The 25435-nt window shown below is 41.0% G+C and overlaps 2 protein-coding genes across 2 annotated transcripts; one reads left to right on the top strand and one right to left on the bottom strand.

Moving 5' to 3' along the window:
- The first annotated feature begins 1487 nt into the window (after positions 1-1487).
- LOC133971331 (perforin-1-like) lies at positions 1488-5289 on the top strand. Its single transcript, XM_062408632.1, has 5 exons — positions 1488-1554; positions 2788-3347; positions 3472-3610; positions 3683-3897; positions 3998-5289. Exons 2-5 carry the CDS (start codon positions 2815-2817, stop codon positions 4875-4877), a joined length of 1767 nt encoding a protein of 588 aa, XP_062264616.1. The 5' UTR covers positions 1488-1554; positions 2788-2814; the 3' UTR covers positions 4878-5289.
- Positions 5281-24570, bottom strand: LOC133970980 (fibroin heavy chain). Its single transcript, XM_062408146.1, is given in 26 exon segments — positions 5281-5839; positions 5979-6035; positions 6438-6476; positions 7089-7121; positions 7505-7579; positions 7960-8019; positions 8779-8823; positions 9113-9172; positions 9290-9328; positions 9441-9470; positions 9678-9728; positions 10719-10769; positions 10895-10939; positions 11055-11117; positions 12835-13497; positions 14674-14724; positions 15571-15615; positions 15891-15920; positions 16582-16662; positions 16771-16845; positions 17087-17119; positions 17211-17270; positions 17654-17680; positions 17956-18003; positions 19402-19542; positions 24492-24570. Coding segments are annotated over 26 exon segments (1986 nt in total). The 3' UTR covers positions 5281-5834.
- Between the last annotated feature and the right edge of the window lie 865 nt (positions 24571-25435).

Raw genomic sequence — 25435 nt, 5'->3', positions numbered from 1 at the left:
ATGAAAACATAAGGTTACCAGAGATTCTGTTTCATGTTTGGAAGGGGAGGATGAGGCTAGGGGTAAGAAGCTGCTACATGACACTTCACCACTTTATGTCACTAAACTCTTCACACTACAACTCACAAAGCTTAGAGAATTAGTCACCATTAACAGCTGACGCCCTCTATTCTCCACGTCCTGCCTTTTGTATTACTATGCACATAACCAGTACTACCTCATTGGAAAAATGTACCTGGCATCATCCAACCCATTCTTTCAAAGCACATAAAAAACATTTTCTTTTAGCGAGTACATTTTATTTTGTAGATGCACCCTCTCCACTTCTGGTCTTATTGTGGTTGACTGACCATTGACCGACTTGGTTGTGTAAATGCCAACACTGATTTAGAATTTATCATCTGAAAATTATGATTATTGAATGTTATTTGTTTTAGTTTTCGCTAAGGAAAAATATTTTAATTGCAGCAACAACATTTCTCCTTTCCTACTGTAGTAATATCATAGATTAAAAAAATAGGTCAGTCCTAATGTTTTATCCACTGGTCCAAAACTCTTACACCAAAGAAAGAAAATAGTATTTATAATTCTGATTTATGATAAGATTTTTATGATAAGCTAGGCATTGATGTTCGAGGGAATAGTTTGTGGATGTTAATGAAAATAAATCACATTGAGGAGACGGATTGGATTTAAATGGTGGTTTCATGGGGGTTGTAGGATTTTTTCGCCCAGTACACAGTAACACATTTTGCCACGGATTAAGATGGCAGGCCGGATGTCTAACGGCCATTGTTGTTTCCTCAACTTAAATTGATTTGTGTAAAGTGTTTCATGTCCGTATTTTGGCCTCACAATATATTGGCGACCTTTCCTGGGTGTACCCCACCTCTCCCCCTGGATGGATGGATGGATGGCCCAGGAAAATAGAATTGTACACCTTAGCAAAAGCAGCGTAACGGCTTAATAAACAACAGGACAGAGTCAAAAGACATCAGAGTCCTATTAAAGGGCTTTTAACACGATTGTGGACCAAAATCACATTTTGAAGATAGGTGGGAAGTGTGTTGCGTTTATAAAAAAAGTGTGACTCATGCAGTGAGCCACTTGTCGGCCATCTCCTGTCCCTCCCTCAGTGCAAGCATCAGTCCTGTGTAAATCTGATTTAGTCATAGTCATATTTCATTGTTCTGTGGAAATTGATCCCCAGTGTGTCACACTCTCCAGTTCTCACCGTCCTCGGCCACAGCCCACCACCACTTCAGAGAAATGATAGGTTTGTGGTCTTTGGTTCGTTAGTGACTGGAAAGCCAGCCTTTACTTTCATGTTGTCACGATCAGTTTGAGTTTGTCAGCTCCTCCCACTCAACAATGCTTCTGCTCAACATTGAGGAAGCTGTCCAACCACTGCTCCCCCCTCTGTTCTCTTGTAGACCACCGTCACCTCGCTCCCCTCACACCCCCCCCCCCATTGCTTTTTCTAAACCTACAAAGTCAAAGCTCTGATATTTTTGCACGCAGTCAGTTTATTCCGCATTAACATGCAAGACGGAGGTGAGTCTGTGCTGAACTGTTTATGTTAAGATATTCTTGGATTTTTGACTTGGTTTTGCTGGGGCCTGTTTAATATCATGTTAAGTTATTAAGTCCATTACTGTGTAGATAAATGTTATAAATAGAGATGTAAGAGGAACATTTTTCTGAATATGGCTGTCCACATATAGACGCATCAACTTATTATAGTGAGTAGATTGAACTTTATTCAACTTAGTACATTTTTCTATACAGAGCTCATAAAGCAACATTGTATCTTCTGTAAAGTCACAGTTTTTTTCAAATAAGTTTTCTTTAGGTGATGTTTGTGATTGTCATTGGTTTCGGTTCTTGGGAACACGGAGGCGATTTGGCTCAAACCGGAGTTTGGTTTCTGAGAAAATAGGACATTTTAGGATCTTTCATTTGGTGAATATCCAAATAAATATCTGGATGTGGTAAATCTAAATGTGGTAATAGGTGGGCTGTTTGGCTGTAAATGCACCTAATGTGATATTTTTCTTACTATAAATAATTCAAAATTTTAACCTTGAACCAGCGATGCTTTACTTGATGGTTTAATTTGTTATATGCATTTCCATCCTCATGAGTCTTTTGCAAATCTCCATAGGAAGCCATATTTCATCAAACCAGACCCAAGTGACACCAATTTGGTCCTAGAATGTGACCTTGAGTATCGCCACAAGTTAAGGAATCAAAGCGAAATACGGAGCTCCAATTTGAAACCGAAACTGATTTGTTGTGCAGATAAGACTCTAACCAAGACACAGACCTGAATATGAAAAACCTGATTGAGATGGTTCAACAGGGGTCTTTCTTTGTGTTGTTTGCATGCTCTCCCTAAGTCTGTGTAGGTTTCCTCAGGCAGTCTCCCATAGTCAGAAGACATACAGACTTGGGGTTAGATTAATTGGAGACTCTAAATTGTCCATACGTTTTTCATGTCCGTATTTTGGCCCTGGCGACCTTTCCTGGATGTACCCCACCTCTCCCCCTGGATGGATGGATGACCCAGGAGAATAGAATTGTACACCTTAGCAAAAGCAGCGTAACGGCTTAATAAACAACACGACAGAGTCAAAAGATGTCAGAGTTCTATTGCAGGGCTTTTAACACAATTGTGGATCAAAATCACAGTTTTAAGATAGGTGGGAAGTGTGTGGCTTTTAAAAAAAAGTGTGACTCATGCAGTGAGCCACTTTTCGGTATGTTAAACTGCTTTAGTGTTTTCAGGGTAACGCCATCTACCATCACAGCAACATGTTTCTGTTGAACATCCTCATCTGTGCCAGCTGCATTCTGTCCTTCCCTCAACGCACGCATCAGTCATGCACCGATGGGAAACCCAGGCAGTGCGAAGAGGCTGAGTTCATGCCGGGTACCACTTTGGCCGGGGAAGGCTTCGACATCACCAAACTGCAGCGCATGGGGGCCTTTGTGATCGACATGAATCAGTGGAAACGCAAAGACAAAACATGCACGCTGTGTAGCAACCCCTACCTGGAGAACAAACAGCAAAAGCTCCCCCTGTCTGTGGTGGACTGGAGGGCAACACACTCCTGCAGCAGTAAAGTGGCCAGTCAACTCCACGACTCCAGTGAGTCTCTGGTCAGTTCTAGCTCTGCTTCTATTGAAAACAACTGGAAGACCGACCTAGATGTTGATACTGGCAAAAGAGGTGGGTCACTGATGTTGGCCGGTGCCCATTCTAAACTGGCTGAGTATTCCAACGAAAAGACCAAGGACGACAAGTTCAGCTTCGCAAGTCAAGGCATATCCTGTGACTATTACAGGTAAGAAGACAAGAAATCGGCTTGAGCTTTTGTCCACACACTCCTTAAATAAATAAAACACTCTTATTCTCTGTTTTCATTCTTGTCTGTGTTTCCCTCTTGTCTGGTTTCTCACTGGGAACAGCTACAGAGTCAGCGGCCATCCCAAACTGCACAGAGAGTTTAAAATAGCATTGAAACAGCTTCCCAAAGTCTACAGCCCTGAATCCAAGCGACGATTTTACAGCCTGATTGACAACTTCGGCACACATTACATCACTAAGGTGAAGGAGACCCCAACAAGCTATTTTATACAAAAACTACACTTTAATAACACATTTATCATGTAATTCCAGGTAAAGTTGGGGGGAAGTGTTAAATCTGTGACCAGCATCAGGCAGTGCCAGGTCAGCTTGCAGGGCCTCAGCACAGAAGAGGTGGAGACGTGCCTGGAGGTCGAGGCTTCTGTCAACATTGCTGTGGCTGCGGCTAAAGCTCAAAGTAAATTCTGCAATAAGGACGCTAACAAGATGGAGAGTAAATCATCCTTCTCCAGCCTCTTCAGTGACAGGTAGGGACATTATGTATTCAATTAATTTTTTTTTTTTTTCATTTGCATCTTTCAACTCATATTTTCCATTCATCTGTTGAAACTACACTTCCCTTTGCAGGTTCACAGAAATAAAGGGAGGCCATACCACAGAGCCGGATCTTCTCTATTCTGCTGACAATGATCCATCCGCCTATAAGGAATGGCTAACCACACTGCCACAGAATCCAGACATCGTCTCATATTCCCTGAAGTCGCTTCACGAGTTGCTGCCTGTTAACGCACCCATCCGGAAGAACCTGCGCTCAGCCATCAGCCATTACATCCTGGAGAAAGGCCTGTTTAGGAACTGCAGTGAAAGCTGTCAGGCCGGGATCAAGAGCGACTCGAGAGATCCATGTGTCTGCCAGTGCCACAACGATCCTGCTGTAAACCGAGACTGCTGCCCAGTCCGTAAGGGCATGGCACAGGTAACCGTCACTGTACAGCGGGCCACTGGTCTTTGGGGTGACCACACAACTTCCACAGATGGTTACGTGAAGGTGTCCTTCGACGGGAGGTTCCTGCAGCAGTCTCCTGTCATTTGGAACAACAACGACCCCCACTGGGCCATGGTGATCTCCCTGGGCTCTCAGGATTTGTCCTCACTCCCTAAGGTGAGATTTGAAGTGTGGGACCGGGACAGTCAGTGGGACGATGACCTGTTGGGAGCATGTGAGAAAGTTCTGTCTGCTGGTGTCAAGGAGGAGGTGTGCAAACTGCAGCACGGCTGGCTGTACTACAAATGGGAGGTGAAATGTGCCCCGAGCCTTGGTGGAACTACATGCACTGAGTATAAGGCTTCACCAATGAGTCCAAGCCTGAAGAAGCTGTATGTGTCCCGTCATGCCCACCCCCTTCCAAAGGCCCTGCTGTTAGAGATGGGTGTGTTTGTGGACAAATCGAGCTCCCAGGGGAACCAGAGTCTTCCAGCTGAGAGTCACATGTTTGACGTGGTGTAATCTGAGGCCAACACAGCGGCTGCAATTCAATTGTGAAAAACGTTCCTAATATTATGTCCAATTTGGTTCAGTATATTCTATATTTAAGCCTTTGACTAGCAGTTTCCATGCAAGCATTGTAAATGAAGCATTATAGATAATTGAAATTGAATGTTTTAAATGTATAAAACAATAAATACAAAAATAAAAGCTGTGGGAGACAAGATCTTTTTATTCCTTATGAATATATGTATTTGTAATACATTGTGCCCATTTCATCAAAGACAAACTGGTCTGATACATATTTTGTGTAATGAATCTTTAGCACAAACATTTATTAGATGAGCTGGACTGTTTTATGCATTAATCACACTGTCACTTTGTTTATCTTGACATGATCATTATTTATCCACAATAAAGCCATTTTCTCTGATCTGCTTGTGGTATTTCATGTCTCATCTTCTTACTTTAAGTTTCAATTTGAACGCTGGTGTTTCGTTTATCTCAGACAGCGCTGCCCAACATGAGAAAGGAAGTGGTAAAGCTTCCTGTGTGCAAATGAGGCTTCGCTGATGCGACTAAAGAGGAACAAAGTGTTCAGGTAAACAGGTCAAGTGTTGTGACTCAGAAGCTTCAAATCAGCATCCCTGGACATATAATTTATTGGAATAAAACATTCATCTTAACCATTATCTCAAAACATTGCCACAAATTTAATGTTTATGTTCACCACCATATTTTTCATCATTGAAAGAATGAGACTGGTGGGGCACTGAAGGCTCTGGACCAGGGAGACAAACAGACGCTGGTAACAAATGTCCCCTTACAGAGAAAAGACGAGAAGAATAAAACAAGGACATAACTGACAACAGGACAGGACAAAATGGACCGAAACACACACACAAAAGGCTTTTAGAACAGATTACAGTGAACACATCAGGGAAATTATCCACTTGAAGAGGTTTCGGGTCATTTGAATTAGCCTGGATGAAAAGGGGAGACAAGGAGGGCAGATACATAATTAGGAAAAGATTGGATGGTGATGAACACAAAACCATAAAAAGCACACAATGTCCTTCTTTAACAAATAGGTGAGTTTCATATTCTATCTAAAATTCTCACCTTTGTATCCATTTCCAAGGGCACCGTTAACTCCACCATATTTGCCAGCCTGCTCTCCTGTAAGCAGATCAAATCTATGTTACAAATGTGCCAAAGAAACGAGGCTTGACAGTTTGACTTACACCCAATTTCCTCCTTTTCTATTATTGGACGACTCATCCAACTCAGTGTGCATGTTCCATACCCTTGAGTGCAAAATAATCCATAATGCATGCAGCTTTAGTTTTCATGTGCAAGCAATTCATATTAAATGTTCACAGTATGTAACAAGGACAATTGTGAGTTCCATTTCCCAAAATAGCTGTGCTTCATTTGTTTTACTCAGGAAAACTGTGCATGTGCGTAAGAAATCACACACGTATTCAGATACACCCACACAATAACCAGACAGGATAAATGGATATGAAAATGTGGTTGATGACTAATATAAAGACAAGGTCGGGGGGGTTTCTTGCTCACCCATCGCATCTTGAGTCGCTCCCAGCTGTGCACCATAACCTGATCAAACACATGCAAGAAATACCAAGTGTTAAGACCAGGACAAACACACTAAATATTTTGTTATGCTTAGGGACTGATTTGACTGATTTTAGGAAATGCTTATTTTGGTCATGCTTATTTTGTGTGTGTGTGTGTGTGTGTGTATTATGATGTTGAGGGGATCTAAGGTCAAGGTTAAGATAAGGGATAGAGTTTGGCAAGTAGTACAAGATTATGATGGGATTAAGGGCCTTTCACCTCCACCTTGTTTGCTTCAAACCCTATTTTCAGTTTAGTTTGAACCAAAGTAGGTGTGAAAGGTTCCGAGAACTATTATCTCGAACAACGGACCGTCCCTGGATCCAACAAGACATTCAGATGTGTGAAAATCTTTTTTGGATAGTTTGGACGAGAAAGTTGAGACAGCATTAAACAATAAAAGACGACTTTTTGTAATTGTCAATACACAATCATCACACACATGCCAATCTACAAACCAATCGATGTGAAGAATAGGGAGACACAGCCCATGGAGGTGATGACAACAGAACATATATCATACAGAATTCACAAAGGCATAAATTTACGTGACTGTTTTTCTTTGGGGCAAAAGAGTGCATGAAAACTCACCTGTCTGCTGAGCTCTGTATCCTGCAGAAGCTCCTGAAACAAAACCCATATGAAAATACTTTAACTTCCGAGTGATTACTTGACTTTAACAGACAGAAATACTGGACAGACAGGTGATAGGATACCGTTTCACCTAAATTTGACCTCTGTCCCGTTATTCCTCAAATTCTTCTTGTTCATAGAGAATCTCGTATCTCTACCAGAACACATGACTACTTATAAAATCTGTGTTAAATGACTCCGGTGGCTTTTTGTTTTAAGTTCATAACTCAATATTTTCTCTGTGTCTGTTTACACTCGTCTGCTGAGAGCTTTCACTTCTTTGTGCAACATGAAAACTAAGGCAACATACCGCACTACTTTTTCCATTACACCGTTATTCACACGTAATTGCTCACACATAAAGTCTTTCTCACCATATTTGTTAGAGGTTTTAGCACCTTCAGCGCTGAGGCTGAGCGCCTGAGCGCCGTACGGATAGCCCCCTTCACCTAAGAGAAAAAAAGGTCTGTTAAAACATTGAGCTCATGGTTAACTAACAGGATGGGGGGTGAGGTGTGAAAAAAGTGGAGGGTTGTGACTTTTTTATAACTGTTGCAGCTGCTGGTTTTATTTTTCTTATCTCTCACAACATCATGAGGCCTTTGACACTGTGACTGGCCGTGCAACTAAAATGACTGGACTTTATTTCACCAATCATATCTCATGTAACTTAACACTCTATCAAATACTGATGGTGGTTAGTTGGTCTTTTGATTTCCTGCCAGCCAATCCAAAAGTAGCATTTTCATTAAATGTGGTGGAGCTTCTCATAATGTGCGTCAGTGTGATTATACTTAACGTAAGGTGTAACACAAATGTACTCCCCTACCTTCCAGTCCAGTTGGAATCACTGGAGCGCTCCCATAAGGAACCTGAGCGGCTCCTGCTCCTGCGGAAAAGTAAAATCACCTGGTCAAATTGACTCTTTCACCCTGACATGTGCTCGGAGGATCAACCAAGCCCGGCTGCCTGACTCATGCATGGAAACAGCTTCCAACTAATAGTGTGACACACGGATAAAGTCATGTCAGAACTGCCCACCATATTTGCCACTAGTTGATTCTAACCCTGCACCAAGAGCTCCTGAAAGACGGCAAGAGAGAGGGGGAAGTCGTAAAGTAATAAGCAGTGCATTAAGTGAGATCACTTGAAAACTACTGACTGGATTTCCACGAAACTTGGTGAAAGGATGTGGTATGGGTCAGGAGAGATTTTTTTTTCTTCTTCTGCCTAACATTGTGAGATCAGACGTTTTCTCACAGTTTCATTGACAATTTATGGGTCTTGATGAAATGTTTATGGGACTGATATTCAGGAGGGTGTGACATTCTGGATTGAGTACATTTTAATTTGGTTTCATAATGGTAATTCTCTCTGTTCCATAGTTGTTATTTGATTCTGTAAAAACATGGTGAAATGTTGTAGTAGACAGCCAAAGCTGTGATAGGTCAAGCATGAATATCAAGGACCTTGATACCTAAACTCCAAATGAAATCAGATGAACAACATGACAACCATGTCCAAGATATTTTGGCTTAATTTGGTAAAAGTGTGTTGTTGACAGATCAGGGTAGTTTGGATTGCCAGGATTTCCACGTGTTGGTTTATGTGCGTTCATATGATGCTGCCCCATTCTTAAATCTCTTACCATATCCTCCCTGGGCCTGCCCGGCGTAGCCTCCCGTGCTGAGGGCTGAAAGAACAAACATGTAGGTCACACTCTGCTGCTTCATTAACCGGATCACAGCAGAACTGCGTGAATAAGCATCTAGAGGAGCAGGAAGTTAGAAACTATGGTGGTCAGCTTTTGAAAATAAGAGACAACAGCTGCACCCAGTGGAGGAACCACCAAACTGGACATGTTAAGCACAGCAGGGGTCGCTCCCCTCGTGGCCTCTTATTTTAAGCCGGTTAAGCATCTACGGGTTAATGCCATCCCCTGTTATGGGTGTGAGCTGGTTATAACTGGTTATAACCATTACCTTTATTCTTCCCTGCTTTGTTCTCAGCCCCATCAGCTAAGTGTGCTGGGTAACCGAGCCCTGAAACATAGTTCTAATTACATTAATAACACTATAACAATGTCTGTGAGCCTTTGACTCTTTAAGTACACTCAGATCCTCCTCTCCTCCACATTTTTTTCCCCCGATGCTACTCACCAGCTCCGTAACCGTCGCTGTAACCATTCCCGTAACCTGCTGAGACGAAGGACAGTGAGTCAAGTATATATTGACAATGACAGCCGAAATTTTAGGCTTATATTTTCACTTCACATTGAAGAGACAGGGATTTCTAAATCACGCCCACTACCTGCAGCCAAAGCCTTTGCAGCGTCTCCACCTACAAAGAGAACAGAACAAAAACAACCATTGAACACCAAGGATCAGCGTGTCTCAACAGAAAATCATTGCTCCTGTCGTGAGGGCCTCGATGCAGAATTAAGAATGATCTTTGGCCGCCCACATTTCAAGGTTAATGTTTCGGTTCGCTGATTTAAACTGTGTTGCACAGGATTTGAATTTGTGTAACTGACGAGTTGCCACTTACCGTAGCCATTTCCAACAGCACCCAGCAGCCCGGTGGCACCGTCACCATAGCCTGTGATTAAACACATTTAGAATGAGAATAATGTAAGGGACAGACATTTATTACACTTCTTTGACAAAAAGCATCATTATTTATCCAAAGGCAAATATGAAACACGGCTATTTCCTTGTACTGACTTGCATGCAAAAAGGAGATTTACAGGAAAAAGTTTGGGAGTACTTCTCTTTTGTCAGCAAGTTATTCACAAGAAAGTGAAGGACAATAGTGAAGCAGCTTGTTGTGTGACATTTACAGCAAGGAGAAGAAAACATGTGAAGGACCAAAAAGTGATCGAATTAAAGTAAAGTAATGGTGCATTCAGACAACACATGAAGCAAACTTTTTGTGCAACAAGATTACATACAGAGTCAATCGCTTCATTGCACACACACATACGCAAATGTGAGGCAAATAGCTTGGGTCAAAGTTGACCTAAGTTGAACTCTACGCAAAGCCACGCTGCGATTTGCCTCACACCAGGAAGGAAAATTTGTAAACGTCTCCTGGCTTGCACAGATCGGAAGAGAACGGGAGGTGAAGGATCACCACTGAAACATTTGCTTATGTGTGACTGGGCCCTGATCCTGCAGCCAAATTCATACAAGTACACAACATGAGAGTTGGCTTCACATTTGAGGTGAACATGGAATAAGAGCTTATTTTTGTATGTGTGATACATGATCTATGTGCGTTGTTCTTTGTTTTCAGACAAGCATATTTGAACAGCATAGGGTCAGTGAAAGGAGGCGCTCAAAAGAATAGTTTGGGATTCAGGGCTATAAATGTGTTTGCTTTCATGCCAGGAGTTGAATAAAGAAATTGAAAACATTAGCCTAGGTTGGTGTCGACTAAGAAAGCAAATAAAGATGTTTCTAAAAATGTTTAACGATTCCTTTAAGGATTCAAGAGCTGCAGCAAAGACGGAAGAAGAACAGGCTGAAGAAGGGAAGGATGCAAATCGACAGATGGAAGAATTTTCCTCCGCCTCCCTGGTAGACTTGCCTGGAACACCTTGAGGATACCCGCCCTGTCCGAGTGCAGCGGCAGCGGCAGCTAAGATGTGTTTCACAGACAGTTGAGAGTTAGGACACGGTGCAAATGGAAAAAATGAGCACACAAATCCCTCAGTCACAACAAAGGAAAGGAGGATGAAAATGGAAAATGTGCGTGTTTATCACCATGTTTGCCAGCCGCACCACCCAGGTATGCTCCCTGCCCCAAACCTGCGGACAGTGCGTTGGAAATCTTTACCACAGGTGGTGTAAATATACAACAACATCTCAGTCTGCTAAAAAAAAGACTGGTAACTTTTCTTGACGTGTCAGTGCCCAACGCTACCTGCTCCGTAGCCTCCAGCACCCAAGCTTGCTCCCAGGTAGTTTCCCGCTCCACCCGTATAACCTGTGGAGAAAGTTCACACAAGTCACCTGTCAGTTAACGAGGCCCAGAGGGATATGATGTCCAACAGTTTAAAGAAACACTAGTTTATTACTATATTTATGCTGAAACACAGTAATTATGGTCTAAAACAGAGCTCTGCTAGTCACTCCCAGATAACAGCTTAGGGTTTTGTTATGTATATTGATAACTTCTATATATTTGAGGTTATACACTTTCTTCATTCCTTTATCCTGTGGTTTGATTATTTTGCCTTATTCTCATTAAAGTTGCTCTATGAATACATTTTGATTATCATCACAATTATACAATGTTGATCATCACGCAGTGAGGCTTTGGTTGAGAGTCACTTGATATGATATGCAGAGGTTGCCTTAAATGAGACTTAGACATGTGACAGCAGGACAAAGAGACACACTGTACATTTCAATGCTTCTGCAGCCTCTTCACTGGGCACTGACTCAAGTGGACTAAATATTAAAATGCATCAGATATTGTGGACCTTCAAAATAAGATATCATGACAACCTGAAACACACTCCCTGAATCTGAGGCGAACCAGACAATGAGATGCAGAAGTATTGTTGGATGTGTTCACTCTTCTTCTGCAATTTCTGCATTAGATCCAGCAAACCCAAACCAAATGTATGCCAACGATAGTAAAACCAACCATCTGGGAATTTGTAATAACAGACCACTCTTGTGATGAATAAGATCTTGTATCATACAGGATCTTTAGCAGACAGGTATGAAAATATTAGCAATTAGTTGAATTTTTCCAACAGAAATCACAAAATCAGCTCATATCTTCCAGCAGCTGATTTTGTATGATAAGAAACCACATTCATTCTGTCACCAAGCAGCATTCACATTTGACTACAGAAAGAGATAATGCAGCGTGAACACTGACACTCAACAATTCAATCAATGAAGTGGGTATGCCAAGGGTCTGTTGGAGACTTAAACCTCTCAATCATTAATGCTGAATGACTACTATGAGTCTCTGTCCATGTAAAAGCGAAATTGCGCCAGGGACTCCCTTCCAGGCACCAAGCAGTACACATCCAGGCAACAGTTTGACAATTTATAGGACGTCCACTTGCTAGGAAAACAGAAGGAGACACGCAAACACACCTGAAGGTACAAATACCACACCAATGTCAAAGGGTTTCACTTTCATGTGACTCATATCCACATAAATATCCAGATAAAGTTCATATTGCCTCATTTACACTTAACTCATTTTAAACAACCATTAGATGGATAGGATGCGTTTGCCTTGGATAATGACTGAACTAAGGTTAAGAGCCAGAGTGTTTGTTATAGATCATGTGAAAGCTTCCTGGTTGCATTTACACTTTGTTATTTCCACAACCTGGTCGCGATCTGGTCTGCCCAATTTGAGCTATTTACTGGTTATAACTTAATAAAAACAAGGCCAGCACGTCAGAAGGGTAATCTGAAAATAGATTTGTCTAGACGGCTGAAAAAGATGACTGTACTAAATTAATCTAAAGGGGGGAAAAATCCGGGAATGCTAGTTCATAGCTTCACCTTCCTTAATGATGAACAGAACCGCTTTGGTTTTCTACAGCAACAGTTCCACAGATTCTAAGCCCTTTTATGTCTTGAGCCAAAGATGTCTGACACCATCTGCCCATCCACTGTAGCAGATCAATAGTTTCCAGTTCACTGACCCTTTGGATGAGAGAGTATATTACCTGTGAGATCTTGAGGCAGTGGATAGCCTTTCTCTCTCTCTGCTTGTTGATCTGCATGTCCGAGATGTTTGTTGCCTTTACCAAAGTGAAGCTGGGGCAAAAAACCTTGAGTCCTTTCTGATCCCAACATCTCACGGAGATTGATATCTGATACCTCGGAGAGATCACGAGTGGATCCACAGTTTGTGGGTCGCTGATTTTGTTGAATCAATAAATCGTAGTCTCTGGCACTCTGTGCCTGAGAGGAGATGGGGTTTCTGGTGTTGTCTTGATTCAGAGGCAGCTGCTGTCTTACTCCTCCAGCTGCCAGTGTGTCTCCATGGCCTGTGGTGATCTTTCTTTTCAAGACTGTAGGCTCATGACTGTCTCTTCCTTGTGCTTGTGAAGCAGCAAGACCAAGATTTTTACTCGGTTTATCAAAAGGGTTCGTAGATCCAAGATTTGATGACTTTACTAACGGTTCGAGGCTGTGGACTCCAGCCAGTAACTCAGGTGCAGTAGGACCAAGAATACCGTCCCCTCCAATTGGTGTTTCAGGAACAAAACCTTTGTCTCCTTTCCCCTTCAAGAGAACAAGTACTCTGCCCTTTTCCCTCTTCAGATCTTGAAGAGCTTGGCCCAGACTGGCCAGCTCTGGTCCCCCCAAATCTGCTGCAGACACACCTGGCAGAGAAATATCATGCATTCGTGACTTCTTCGTGGCTCAGAGAGAACAGTGTTTGTTTGAGGGTCAACAGCACACTGTAGTGGCCAGTGGCAGAAATGTGTTTTGATTCAAAGTCTACTTTGAACTCAATTCAATGCAATTTAACACATCATCCATTGAGGAATCATCACTCAAATTGAGTTGAGACTGAATCGAAAAAAAACAGAGTCCATTATGGCTGAAATGAGTCCAGATAAAGAAGGACAAAATCGTCAGCATAATGTGGAACTGAGACGGAAAGAAGACAAGACGCAACTGAAGCCTCGGAAGTACAAATATTGTTCTTCTCATTGCATCGGTGCAAGGGCTTCAACACATACAACATGACATCACAACAAAGGGTTGCCACCTCAAACAGTTAAAATGCCATAAAAAACACCACTAGACAAAAACACCGCCGGACACACAACATCAGTGTGCAACAGAAACAAAGCTTTTATAAACACTGATGGGACATAAAAGCAGAAAACTGCAGTGGAACACAGCAAATGTTTTAACAGGCCAAAACATTTGACGATAGACTGAAATAATTCTAGTTTTCACAACAAAGGTTCACTCGGTTTTTGAAACTATGGAGATATTGAATTCAAATTATAATCAGTGACTGTGAACCAGAACCAGAACAGGAATCAGATATTCCATACACTCCAATAAAAGGTCTTTGAATGGATCAAAATGCATCTTTCACAATGATCACAGGATCATCTTAGTCTTACATCAGGTTATAAGTGTGCTTCATAGACTCTATATAAAGATGGATGACATGGCCCCTCCCCAAAAGTGAAGCCAAATAATTTCGATCACCCCCTGGTGGCTGGCTGCAGTATAGGACAACAACCCTACCATCTTTATATATAGTCTATTGTGTGCATGTATTCGATAGAGCCGGTTTTCCAGTTGCCCCATTCGGTTTGTGTAAACCACAGCTCTAAGTGCACCGCAATCATTCAGGCTGATAGACTCAGACTGGACCTGTGGCAGTAGGAGCTGCAGAACTCATGCAACATGCAACACGTTCTGTATGAAACACTCACATCAGCATATGAATCTTCAATGTCACAGACAGGTTACAGATAAGTGGACACAGATTAAAGAAACAAAAACACCACAGGTGGCTGTGGTAGAGGCTTTACCGGGTATTTGTTCCTCAGCCCTCGATCCAGTGGGATAACCAAGTCCAATTCCTAATGACAGCAGACAAGGGGACTGTCACTGATTTCACTGACAAACTCAGGACGACACTGTGATCACATTCACTGACAGTCTCTAGACTTAGAAAGGTTTAAAAAGCTGAGCATTTCTGTAACAGTGATAAAATAAGAGGCATCCATCTCATTGGAACAAGACAAGGCTTTATAATAAATAAGCATTTTTTTATATAGCTTTTACACAAATGATAAATTATTTCATTTTAAAAGTCTGCTTTGTGAAACATGATTAACATATTTATCCATGAAACAGCATTAGTGTTAGTTAGTGTGGGTGATAGGACACAAGAGAGTGTCATCCATAATGCATTCAAACTGAATGAGTGCTAATCAGTCTGCAGCAATCTCTACTTCCTCTATTTGCAAGTGGCTGTAACTGCAAGCTTTCAACAATTCTTTTAAAAAAAACTTGTTTGAAAAATTTTCTAAAGTTGCATTTTGGATGTATTTCCTAAGCCTATCATGTTTTTTTCAGAATATCTGGTTTCATTTGATAACTTTCAGTGTATTTTCTATCTGACGCACAAAGGATGTGACATTGATTATATTATATGCAAACATTCTAGTAATATTAAGGTTAGATATATCTCCCAAAAACAACTCTTGATTTAAATACATAATATAAATGTAACCTTAATACTAAATAAATTATAATTGACAATTCGAATAAAAACAATAAGCATAAATGTTGCACTGCTGCATTCAATATAATATCGCACGTGGCATTTTATAGAACTTCTCTCAGCATCACAGCTCCAGTGTCTCTGCACAAATCTGAACTGAACTGAAGAATTCATGTTTAATTCAGGATTCATCACATACCTGGTCGGGCTCCAGGATAGCCCATGCCAGCCATAGCCCCATATCCTGGCAAGAAAAACAAAGAGCCGAGTTCAGAGGACGTGGAGCGAATCTTTAAATCAGACAAACACACTTGATCACCCAGAAGCCCTGGATGTTTCCCTGTTTTACGAGGACACATCTTTTATGCAGTCTGCCCCAGACGTCGTGTTCAGTGCCACTCAGCTGAGATTTATCAAACAAACAAGCAGAGCGAATACAGAGGGTGTAATTCTCTGTGTAGACCCTTATCTGGGAAAACGCTGCACAGAAATCACAAAACAAACTGTGGGATCACTCACCTGGCGGAGTGCCGACGCCAGCACCATAACCTGCAAAGTCAGAAACACAAAGAGTTCATTTCTATTTACAAAGATTTCTACGACTGACGACCTACTTAACTTTTTTTGCTATATTCTGCTTTTTCCTCTAAAACATTAAAGATCACACAGTGACCTTACTTTTTGACAATTTCATGCTTTAGTGTTTAAAAGTAAATCACTGCAGTAAATCCTTTTGCTTTTAATGAAATAATACAATTTGTGGTTTTATTTCACCTTTTAAGATTTACTTCTTCAGCTAGGACCTCATTGCTTTAAAGAAGAAGATAAGGACGATGACAGATTTAAGGGCATTTGGGCAGTCATATTTTTTTTATAAAGCCTACAGTGAGTGTTTAGTGTTTATTAACTTTTAGTATCTATAAAACTTCCATCTATCCATCTGTCTATTTTCTTCAGAAGGGTGTGCCAGCCACCCCTCTCCCCCGGTATGCTATCCAGCCGCTTCTAGGAATCCCGAGCAGTTCCCTGGCCAGTTGGGATATCTAATCCCCCCCACTGACTTCTGGTTCTACCCCTGGGTGTCCTCCAAGTTGCGTGTGCCTAGAAAACCTCTAATGGAGGGTGTCCAAAAAAGCCTCCCTTAGAAGTAACCTGAACGAGTGCAACAAGCACAACAACTCAGGTGTCGTCTTTTAAACATTATTCTTACCTCGTTTGCCTCCCTGGCCCAAGCCCAGTCCCAGTCCGTTAAGTCCAGTCCCCATTCCCATTCCTGTGCCCAGGCTGGCACCTGCAATCACAAGAAACATACACAATAAACCACATGGAACTCATACACAACAGAAGTCTAAATCATTTATAATAAAGTGATAGTAGGGTGCTTTATAATCTGAGGTACCATAGGCTCCCTGGGCTCCATATCCACCTTGCCTCAGGCCTGCTCTTCCTCCTAATCCAAGAGATCTGTAACCCCCTGGGAAAATCACGACAAAGAAAACGATGCTGTTGAACAGCAGAATCTGGCAACATGTATCATCATTACGAATTAGGACAAGATGAATCTCTGCAGCAGAACAGGATGGAGGAGCCCCAGCGAGGAGTTTTTCACTTTGCAAAACACCTCAAATACAAAAGGACAAAATGACTTCATATGCTTCTGTTTCTGTTTTGCTTCTCAGCGCCATTGGTCACACGGGTTAACTGATGAAACTTACCGAGACCGAGCTGAGCCCCAGGATAACGGCCAACTAATGTTTGAAGAAAAGAGAAAATACAAAAATGACTGATTTGATGTAAAAGGAATGTGCGGGGATGCAGAGTGCAAAAAGTTTGACGTACTTCCAGCCTTCATCGCTTTGTTGCCATAACGATTCCCCATAGCTCCAAGGGCTCCTGAAACTGAAGCTCCAAATATTCAATATATTATTAAAATATGAAATGATCACATGACCGACTCGTGTGATGTATGTAAATAAAACAATAAGCTTCAAAGTATTGAAAATAATTAATAATTCAACTTAACATTATGAGATTTTATTCCATAATTAATGTTCATAATAACATTATATTTATCTTTTTAACTTTTTCATCAGAACACTTAAGGTCCAGTTATATGTCAATATATAAGAAAATAAAAAGTGGCATGACAGTATTGTTGGAAGTCAAAAGAGGTAATTACAATTGTTTTATGGTATTATGTTTTAATGACACATCTATGTATTTCTTCAGATCAATAATCATAATAAATAATAAAAACAATGCATGTTGAGAATACAACTGACCTGCTGGTCTAAGTGCAACACCAACACCTGAATAAAAAACAAAACACAGACATGGGTAATGCACACATGAGCTGCTTTCACGTGGAAATGAAAATGATTATTCTCTTATTTGAATTTACAGAACTTATACATTTTTCAGTTAAAATTTGAGTTAATTAATTAAGTCAAAGACCTTTGACTTGAGTTTAATTAGCAGCTAAACTCATGAAATACACTGTGATTAAGGGTAAAAAAAAAAATTAAGTTGTCATAGCATGAACATGCTTGAAGAAGTAAAATAAAAAAACAAGCATGTGACGTACCTCTGGCTGGCAGCACTCTGCCAAAGGATACACTCTGAGGTCTAACTCCTGAAAAAATAAAAATACATTAACATTGTACCATCAAAGTTGGTTGAAATATTCTCTTTAAATTCATTGACACAGCCAAACCTTTTTTATAGCTGACTGATACATTTATTTAGAAAGCAAAAAATGGAAAATACTGACTCATTGTGTAAAAGCAATGCGCATGTGTGCACAAAACTGTAAATAGAGAAAAAATACTGAAGACTGAAATGGAAACTCTTCTTAGTACTTTGATTTGTGCAGTTAGATTACAATGATATATGCCAGGCAGACAGACAGACAGACAGACAGACAGACAGACAGACAGGCAGGCAGGCAGACAGGCAGGCAGGCAGGCAGGCAGGCAGGCAGGCAGGCAGGCAGGCAGACAGACAGACAGACAGACAGACAGACAGACAGACAGGCAGGCAGGCAGGCAGGCAGAGATCCTTTGAGGGAAAATAAAAAATTTGAACGACTGTGTGGAGCCTTTGAGTTCTTCTTACGATTGGTCGTCACATTTATTTTCCCACCTCTGAATCATAAAGATCTAATGAAAGGGTGGCCAATGAATTAGAGGAGATGAAGCGTGGGGACTTGGCGCAGGAATCATTGATGTCACAGAGTCCAGCACTTTTCTCTGCCTCCATCTCACACAAGTGATATTTAACAAGGGAGTGAGAGGGAGTCATTGAAGACACTGACCCAACAGAACTGTGACTGTATGAAATCATATTTCCATTATATGTTACAAACAACATATTAGAATGAATAGAGACATTACTTTTTACACTTTTGCATCAATATTGTACTTTTAGTCAAATAGTTTAGTATGTATAATTTGTTTTAATTAAACGTCCAAATTGCACGTTTTATTATTATTTATTTAAGAAAAAATCGCACTGACTGAAACGCATGTACCTACCACTGAGAACATATAATTAACTTTCTGAAGGATTAGGGCAGAAAAATTATACCAACCATTTTGACCTTACCAAGATAATAAATTAATGACTTAACATATAATTACAGTCTGGCTGCAAAAATATGTTCTTGGCTAATTATACATTTGTACATTGCCATAACTTTATATAGTCTGTAAAAAAATATGGTAAGAAACTGATAAGCCAGGCAATGTAGATTTGGGTTTGCGACTGTAATTATGTGTTTATTCATTTCCTTATATATTCTGCTACGGTCAAAATTATTTGAATTTTTTTCAGCAACTTTTCCACATGCAAACTCCATCAAAAACGTTATTAGATGCCAGTAGAAGATATTTTTCAACAATAGCAAAGAAAGGCAAATATATTGTATTATAACACCATATTCTAGACAAAAACTGAAGAGAATAGATCATAAAATCGTGATTTTCTTCAGGATATGACTGTGGAAGAGTGTTGAAATACCATTTTTACTTACCGCCTTGCAGAGTTTGCTGAGCCAACCAGAGAACCAGCGACGTTTGGAGCAGAGCTCGAAACAGCATGATGGAGGAGAGCGGAGATAAAAAACTTAGCAGCTAAGAGAGCAGAGGAACCAGGTGACACACCGAGAGACGACCTGAAGGATGGGTATTTAACACAGGACAGCCCCTAATGCCTTTTATATGATTTTCTCTCTGATACACTCCCACTGACACACACACACACAAACATCGGCCTGATTGTGCCAATTCTGGTCCGTTTACATTAGCTGAGAAACCACACACGCACTTACATACGCACTTACACACACGCACTTACACTTTTACACACACACACACACACACAGATACAAACACACACACACACACACACACGCACACACACGCACACACACACACACACACACACACACACACACACACACACACACACAGGAACTGAAATTTATTATTTTCTCCGGCACCTGAAAATTCACACCCTCTGTTAGTTTGGCATATAGCACTTGGAGAACTGGAGATATCAGATGGATTTCAGGTCAATGAATATGTATCAGTCTTTCCATGACTGATTTACTGGATATAGATGGAATTCTTTCTTTCATCATTCATTCATCAAGATTCCTCGAGTTGACTATTAAAGCAAAAAAAACTAAAACAATTCAAAGCAAGCCCTTAATGTAACTTTCTCATTTTTCTGCCACTTGTTACCCGAAAGGAACTCAATGATCCATTCAACAATTCATTTGTCAACTGGCTTCATAATGTATTTGTGTGGTGAAATGCAGTGTTGCGTGCTCCGGGAGACTAATCAGACAGTAGAGTACATCCCTCTGCCATGGCCCAACAAGTCCATTGAATTCAAGGCTGGGGTATGTCGGGGATTGAACCACCAACCTCCCTCTTTACCTCCTTAGCCACAGCCGCACAAGTACCGTAGCTCTCTGTGGGGCCCTATGATTTAGCAGAACTGTTCATAGACCAGTCGATGATGACCCATATTAGGATATTTCCATAGCACCTCAGCCGAGGAGCTCCAAACACACACAACAGTGTTTTCTCCTAATTATACAGCTCTTAGGATGGAAACGCACCATGAACAGTGGTACTTTTTTAAAGCCAGAAGACCGTCTCTACACACACGTAGACATAAAAAAGCCTCACAAACACTCTCATAAAGCAAATACACAGCAAAATTAAATAAGGATTTTTTTTTTAATGACGAATGGGTTGAACTCAAACAAACTCGCCTGCGACGACACCTGTTTAACAACAGACATGTTTTGTTGGGTTTTTGGGTGAATACTAAGCCTCTCGAAAACAGGTAGGGGAAATAATTAGTAAGAATGTGTTTATGTAGCGCAAATATCCAGTTGAGGAAAACATGCTCCTGAAATTGCAGAGTAAATATTAGATCATTATGGTGTTTATAAGTATGTTGAGGGACATCAGAGTAAGGCCTCAATTTAAACACCATTATTTTCTAGCAACGCTCATTGTAATCTCACTTTAAACATGGTGGGTGTAAACCCTCACAGGGCTCTTCGGGGAAATCAGAGTGTGTCACTACAGTCTGCTGAGAGTGTGTACGAGACCCAGCGGCCCATGGTGGCATCAACACTGAGCTGCGGGACCTTCATATCATATAGTGTGGGAGGTCCGTTGTTCAACAGCTCTTTCTCGGTGTAATGTTTAAGTTTACTTCTTAAACTCGAGAACTTAATGCAAGAATCACATACGACGGTTGTTTTCACGCCACCTGGGGAGAACTGAAGTCACATGTGCAGACCACCGCATCGTCTTCCCTGGTGGTACCGAGCACAAGACAATAACATCACCCTGAACATCTGACTCATGACTCCCTCACCCATGATTCACCTCTAAACATTTATCCGTCCGCATGTTTGAGATGTCTTTCTAAAAGAAAACAGATCCATAAGGAGATGGTCGATTTTTCAAGACGAGATGTCAAAGCTTTGAGAAGGAGAGCAGATGGTTGTAAGACAGAGGTGCAGACAGCGTTGGCTCATTAACTGGAAAACAGATGAACATCTGGATGACAGTTTTCACTGTGGGCCCAAATGTATAGGGATTACAATCTGTGTGTCCTGTCCTCATGTGTCCTTTAAGGTTGAAAGAGGAGGAAAGCTGTCCTGTACTGGCACAGGCTGGTTACTGCTAGAGGGTTTAAGATAGAGCCAGGATTATGTTAACATATGCTGAGTTATCCTGTTGGTAAACATACAGATGTGACTACATATGGCTTATGGTATATAATGACTCGATTACCAGCTAAAACAGCACTCAATGAGCCCCCTATGAAACCACATTTCATACTTACCTGTCCCCTGAACACCAAGTTCCATGAATTAAACTCAGAGAAACCAGCTAAATATAAAAAATGGCCCTATCTCGCAATGTTAAAGTAAAGCTAAGATCCTCCTCCTGACCTGGATCCGCACCAAAATGTAATAGACTCTTTCCTGACCTGTTCCCCATCGTTCTACCAAGTTTGGTGAAAATGTGCTCAGTATTGCTAACCAACAAACAGACACGGATGAAAACAAAAGCTCCTTGGCAGAGGTAATAATTACAGTTTGTGCCACAATGTCAGCTTTGATGATTAACATCACGACTGCCCAGACCCTCTTATAAGTGTGTCTCAAATACAATCACTGGCAAATTGACCCAAGCTATTTGCACATGGATATATTTGCAATTTAGGCTCCAAGGACAAACAATTACATAGGCGTACCTTTAATCAGGCAATTTAGATGCAATTATGAGGGAGACTATGAGGTAAAGTGGGGGCGCTGATTGGATGGGTTAGCTCCTATAAAGCTATATAGCGAATAAAAGTGATCATTTTCTTTTCTGGTATATATTGGGGTTAACTATTTTATCGTCAACCAATACTATATTGAGCCAAGCTTTATATTTATAGAATATTACCTTAGAGTAATGGTGCCACATGAATATTTTTTCTTTTCTTTTAGTGACTATTTCCTACACTTGCTCCTCAGTGAGGTGAGTTTTCATCTGTTCTTACTTTAAATTACCCAGTTAGATGTCATATACAGCTGAATACAGCTCACCGGTTGCTGTTGAAATAGACTCCAATGTTCCATTTTCCTAAAATAAACCAAAATGTTCCCCAGAGAGTTTGAAACCACAAATAGGAAAATAAACACGGACTGGGCAGTGTGCACAGGAACACAGTCTCTAATAAAGTACCTGCATCTTAACTTCCTTAATTACATTAGTGATTAACCTCTGTGAAGCACAGGTGTAAATATAAATATAAATGGTTTCCACGCTTTGCATCATGTGATTCCCATCAGGAGGTTGGTCCCTGGTCATTTGTTTTGTTTGTTTTTGCAGCATCAGTGTTTATGCAGGTTTAATGCTGTTGTAAGAGACTGTGGGCCACCTCCTGGTTAATGTTTAGCCTTCAGGTCCATGTAGCATTTCCAAAACGCTATAGAGCGATCATGCAGGAAAAAGCATTGTGCAGGTGTTAGGTGTTAGTGCAACCGCTGGAGTCTAACATTGTATGTGTGTGTGTGAGTGTGTGTGAGTGTGTTTGTTGTGTTGTGTTTTGATGAAAAGACCATGGACGTCTTTGTAGATGTGTAGATCTGTGTTATTTTTTGGAAGAGGCGAATATTACAATTATTTGGTCAATCATTTTTATAAGTTGGCTCATGTTACACAAATGAAATGACAGAAATATCTACATATTGAGAGGTGAAAGTGGGACACATCATTATAAGGTGGGGTCTAAAGCGTTCCACATATTGATTATTGAGGCCAAAACATGTCACATATAACAATTTCCACTAATCTTGTTTAATTATGCCACTACATTCAAAGGAGGTTTTCCTCTGTGTTTGTTTGCTTTATGATAGTTAGCACAATTACACAAAAACCAATCGACAGATTACCATGAAACTCTGTAAAAAGATGAGGTAAAGGTCAGAGCATAGCAGATCAGAGGGCCGATCCCGAAATATTAGTTTAGTTATACATTGTGAGATGGGGCGTATTTCAAACTTTTTCATTGATTTCTCCAATTATAGTTCATGAAACTTAATGTTGAGGGGACAAATATTGTTAAGTGTGGGCAATTTGGAGCAGATCTAGTAGAAATCTGTATTTAGTAATAATAATAATTTTGGAGCCAAAAATAATTTTGGTTTTAAAGAAACCATGAAAGCGACTCATTCAGGAAGTCAGTTGGCTTTTACCCATTTTCAAAGTAATTTCAAAATAGTAAGTTAAAACTGTCCTTTTGTCAAAAGAAGCCGATGAGTGTCATGCAGGTGGAAGATGTTACAAGAGGAAACCGGCCTTAGGATCATTCAAACTCATGAATGATTCTAAAATAACTTCTGATTTAAATTATTTTAATAAATTAATCTATTATTTTGGTTCCAGTTAAACATTGTGTTGTGAAAAAAAAAACATGACTCTGCTCTCTGAAGGCAAAGTAAAAAAATACACACACGTCGACTGTAATCCCAGCAATTTCAAAGCGCCAAAAGAACGGTTGCCATGACGCCGCCGTCCAAAACCAGTAGAAATTCAACAAAGCGCTAAGATGTGAGCTCTTCTGATGTGAACGCAGGAATATGGTGAGGTGCCCAGAGAAGTGTGAGCTGCACAGTCTTACTGGGGAGAGACGGGACAGACTGTTGCGACTGGCACAGGCTGCTTTCACCCCCGTCCAACATCACACACACTTACTGCATTGCACACAGTCAACAGTTGTCTCTCTCATGGCGTCAGTTGTATACAGACAGGGTATTGTGGGTGTTAAGGGTTGCTGCAGAGAGAAACCTCACATGAACCCAGTTTTAAAGTCTTACTTTTATCAATTAATGCATTTAAATAACTTTTTTTCTGGTAGAAAAATTATGCATATAAGTAGAAATAGTCAGGAAAGCAAACCATCATACTTCTGAAAAAAATAAACCTGTTTTTATGTTGTGATTGCTTTTTATTTGCACACCCCTACGTGTGTCTGCACTCTGCTGTGTTGAGTCTACCCAGTTTCCTCCGGCTGCTGTGTGCGTGTAAACTCACCCACTGATGGAAGTGCTGCTCATCATCCGGCTCAGGTGGAAAACCTGTTGAATCCGTTCGTTCTGCACGAGGCCGCCCGCCATCCTGGCAACAAAAGAGCTGCTGATCTCAACACTGGAGAGAAAGTCAGCTCAGGACGAAGGTGTGAACACTGGAGGGGTCATGAAAAGCAGAGGAAAGCTGTACATCATCAATTTACATTTCACAGTTATAAGGAGACTAGTAGAGTTAAAAAGAAATGGCGCCGGGTAGCACTGTGGCCTGACAGCAAGAAGGCTGGGTTCAAGCATACACTGATACGAATGCGGACATCTTGCACATTCGGAGCCAGAGACTGTGCAGCCTGTGGAGTTCGCATGTTTTGTGCTCTTGGGTATACTTCAACGACGGCAACCCTCAAAGGATAAGTGACATGAATAAAACAGGAATCTCAGTTTGTTCCCTTCTAGCTCACATCATAGTGTTCCCATTTTCAAAATAACCAGATTCACTATCCTATATTGCAGCACAAACATAAATTATTACACGTGAGAAAATCTGCTGAAATGGTCTGAGGGCCTGAGGTTTCAGCCTCAGCAGCTCCAGCAGCACACCTGCTGCACATGCACATTGGACCTCTGTCTGTCTGCCAGTGCACGTCTGTGCACAGAGCCATCAAAGAGAGATGGTGTTTCACATCTGCCCACAATAACACAAGTGCTAGACATCCAGACTGGCAGCTTGCATGACTGGCTGACACAACTTCTGGCCCTGGCTCCTGTTTGCATTGCAGCCTGAATCAGTACAGACAGAACGATAGACAGACGGACGGACTGACGGACAGACACAGACAGAGGCAATTCTAAAAGTGTGAAGATCACACAAACACAAAAGAGGCCCCCATTCATCTCACTTATTTCTATAATAATGGTATGAAATCAACCAAAATCTCAATGCATTATACAAATA

The sequence above is a fragment of the Platichthys flesus genome, chromosome 16 (assembly GCF_949316205.1).
Source record: "Platichthys flesus chromosome 16, fPlaFle2.1, whole genome shotgun sequence".
NCBI classification, from domain to species: domain Eukaryota; kingdom Metazoa; phylum Chordata; class Actinopteri; order Pleuronectiformes; family Pleuronectidae; genus Platichthys; species Platichthys flesus.
Note: the sequence above shows the minus strand (reverse complement) of the source record. Positions and strands in the feature narration are given on the sequence as shown.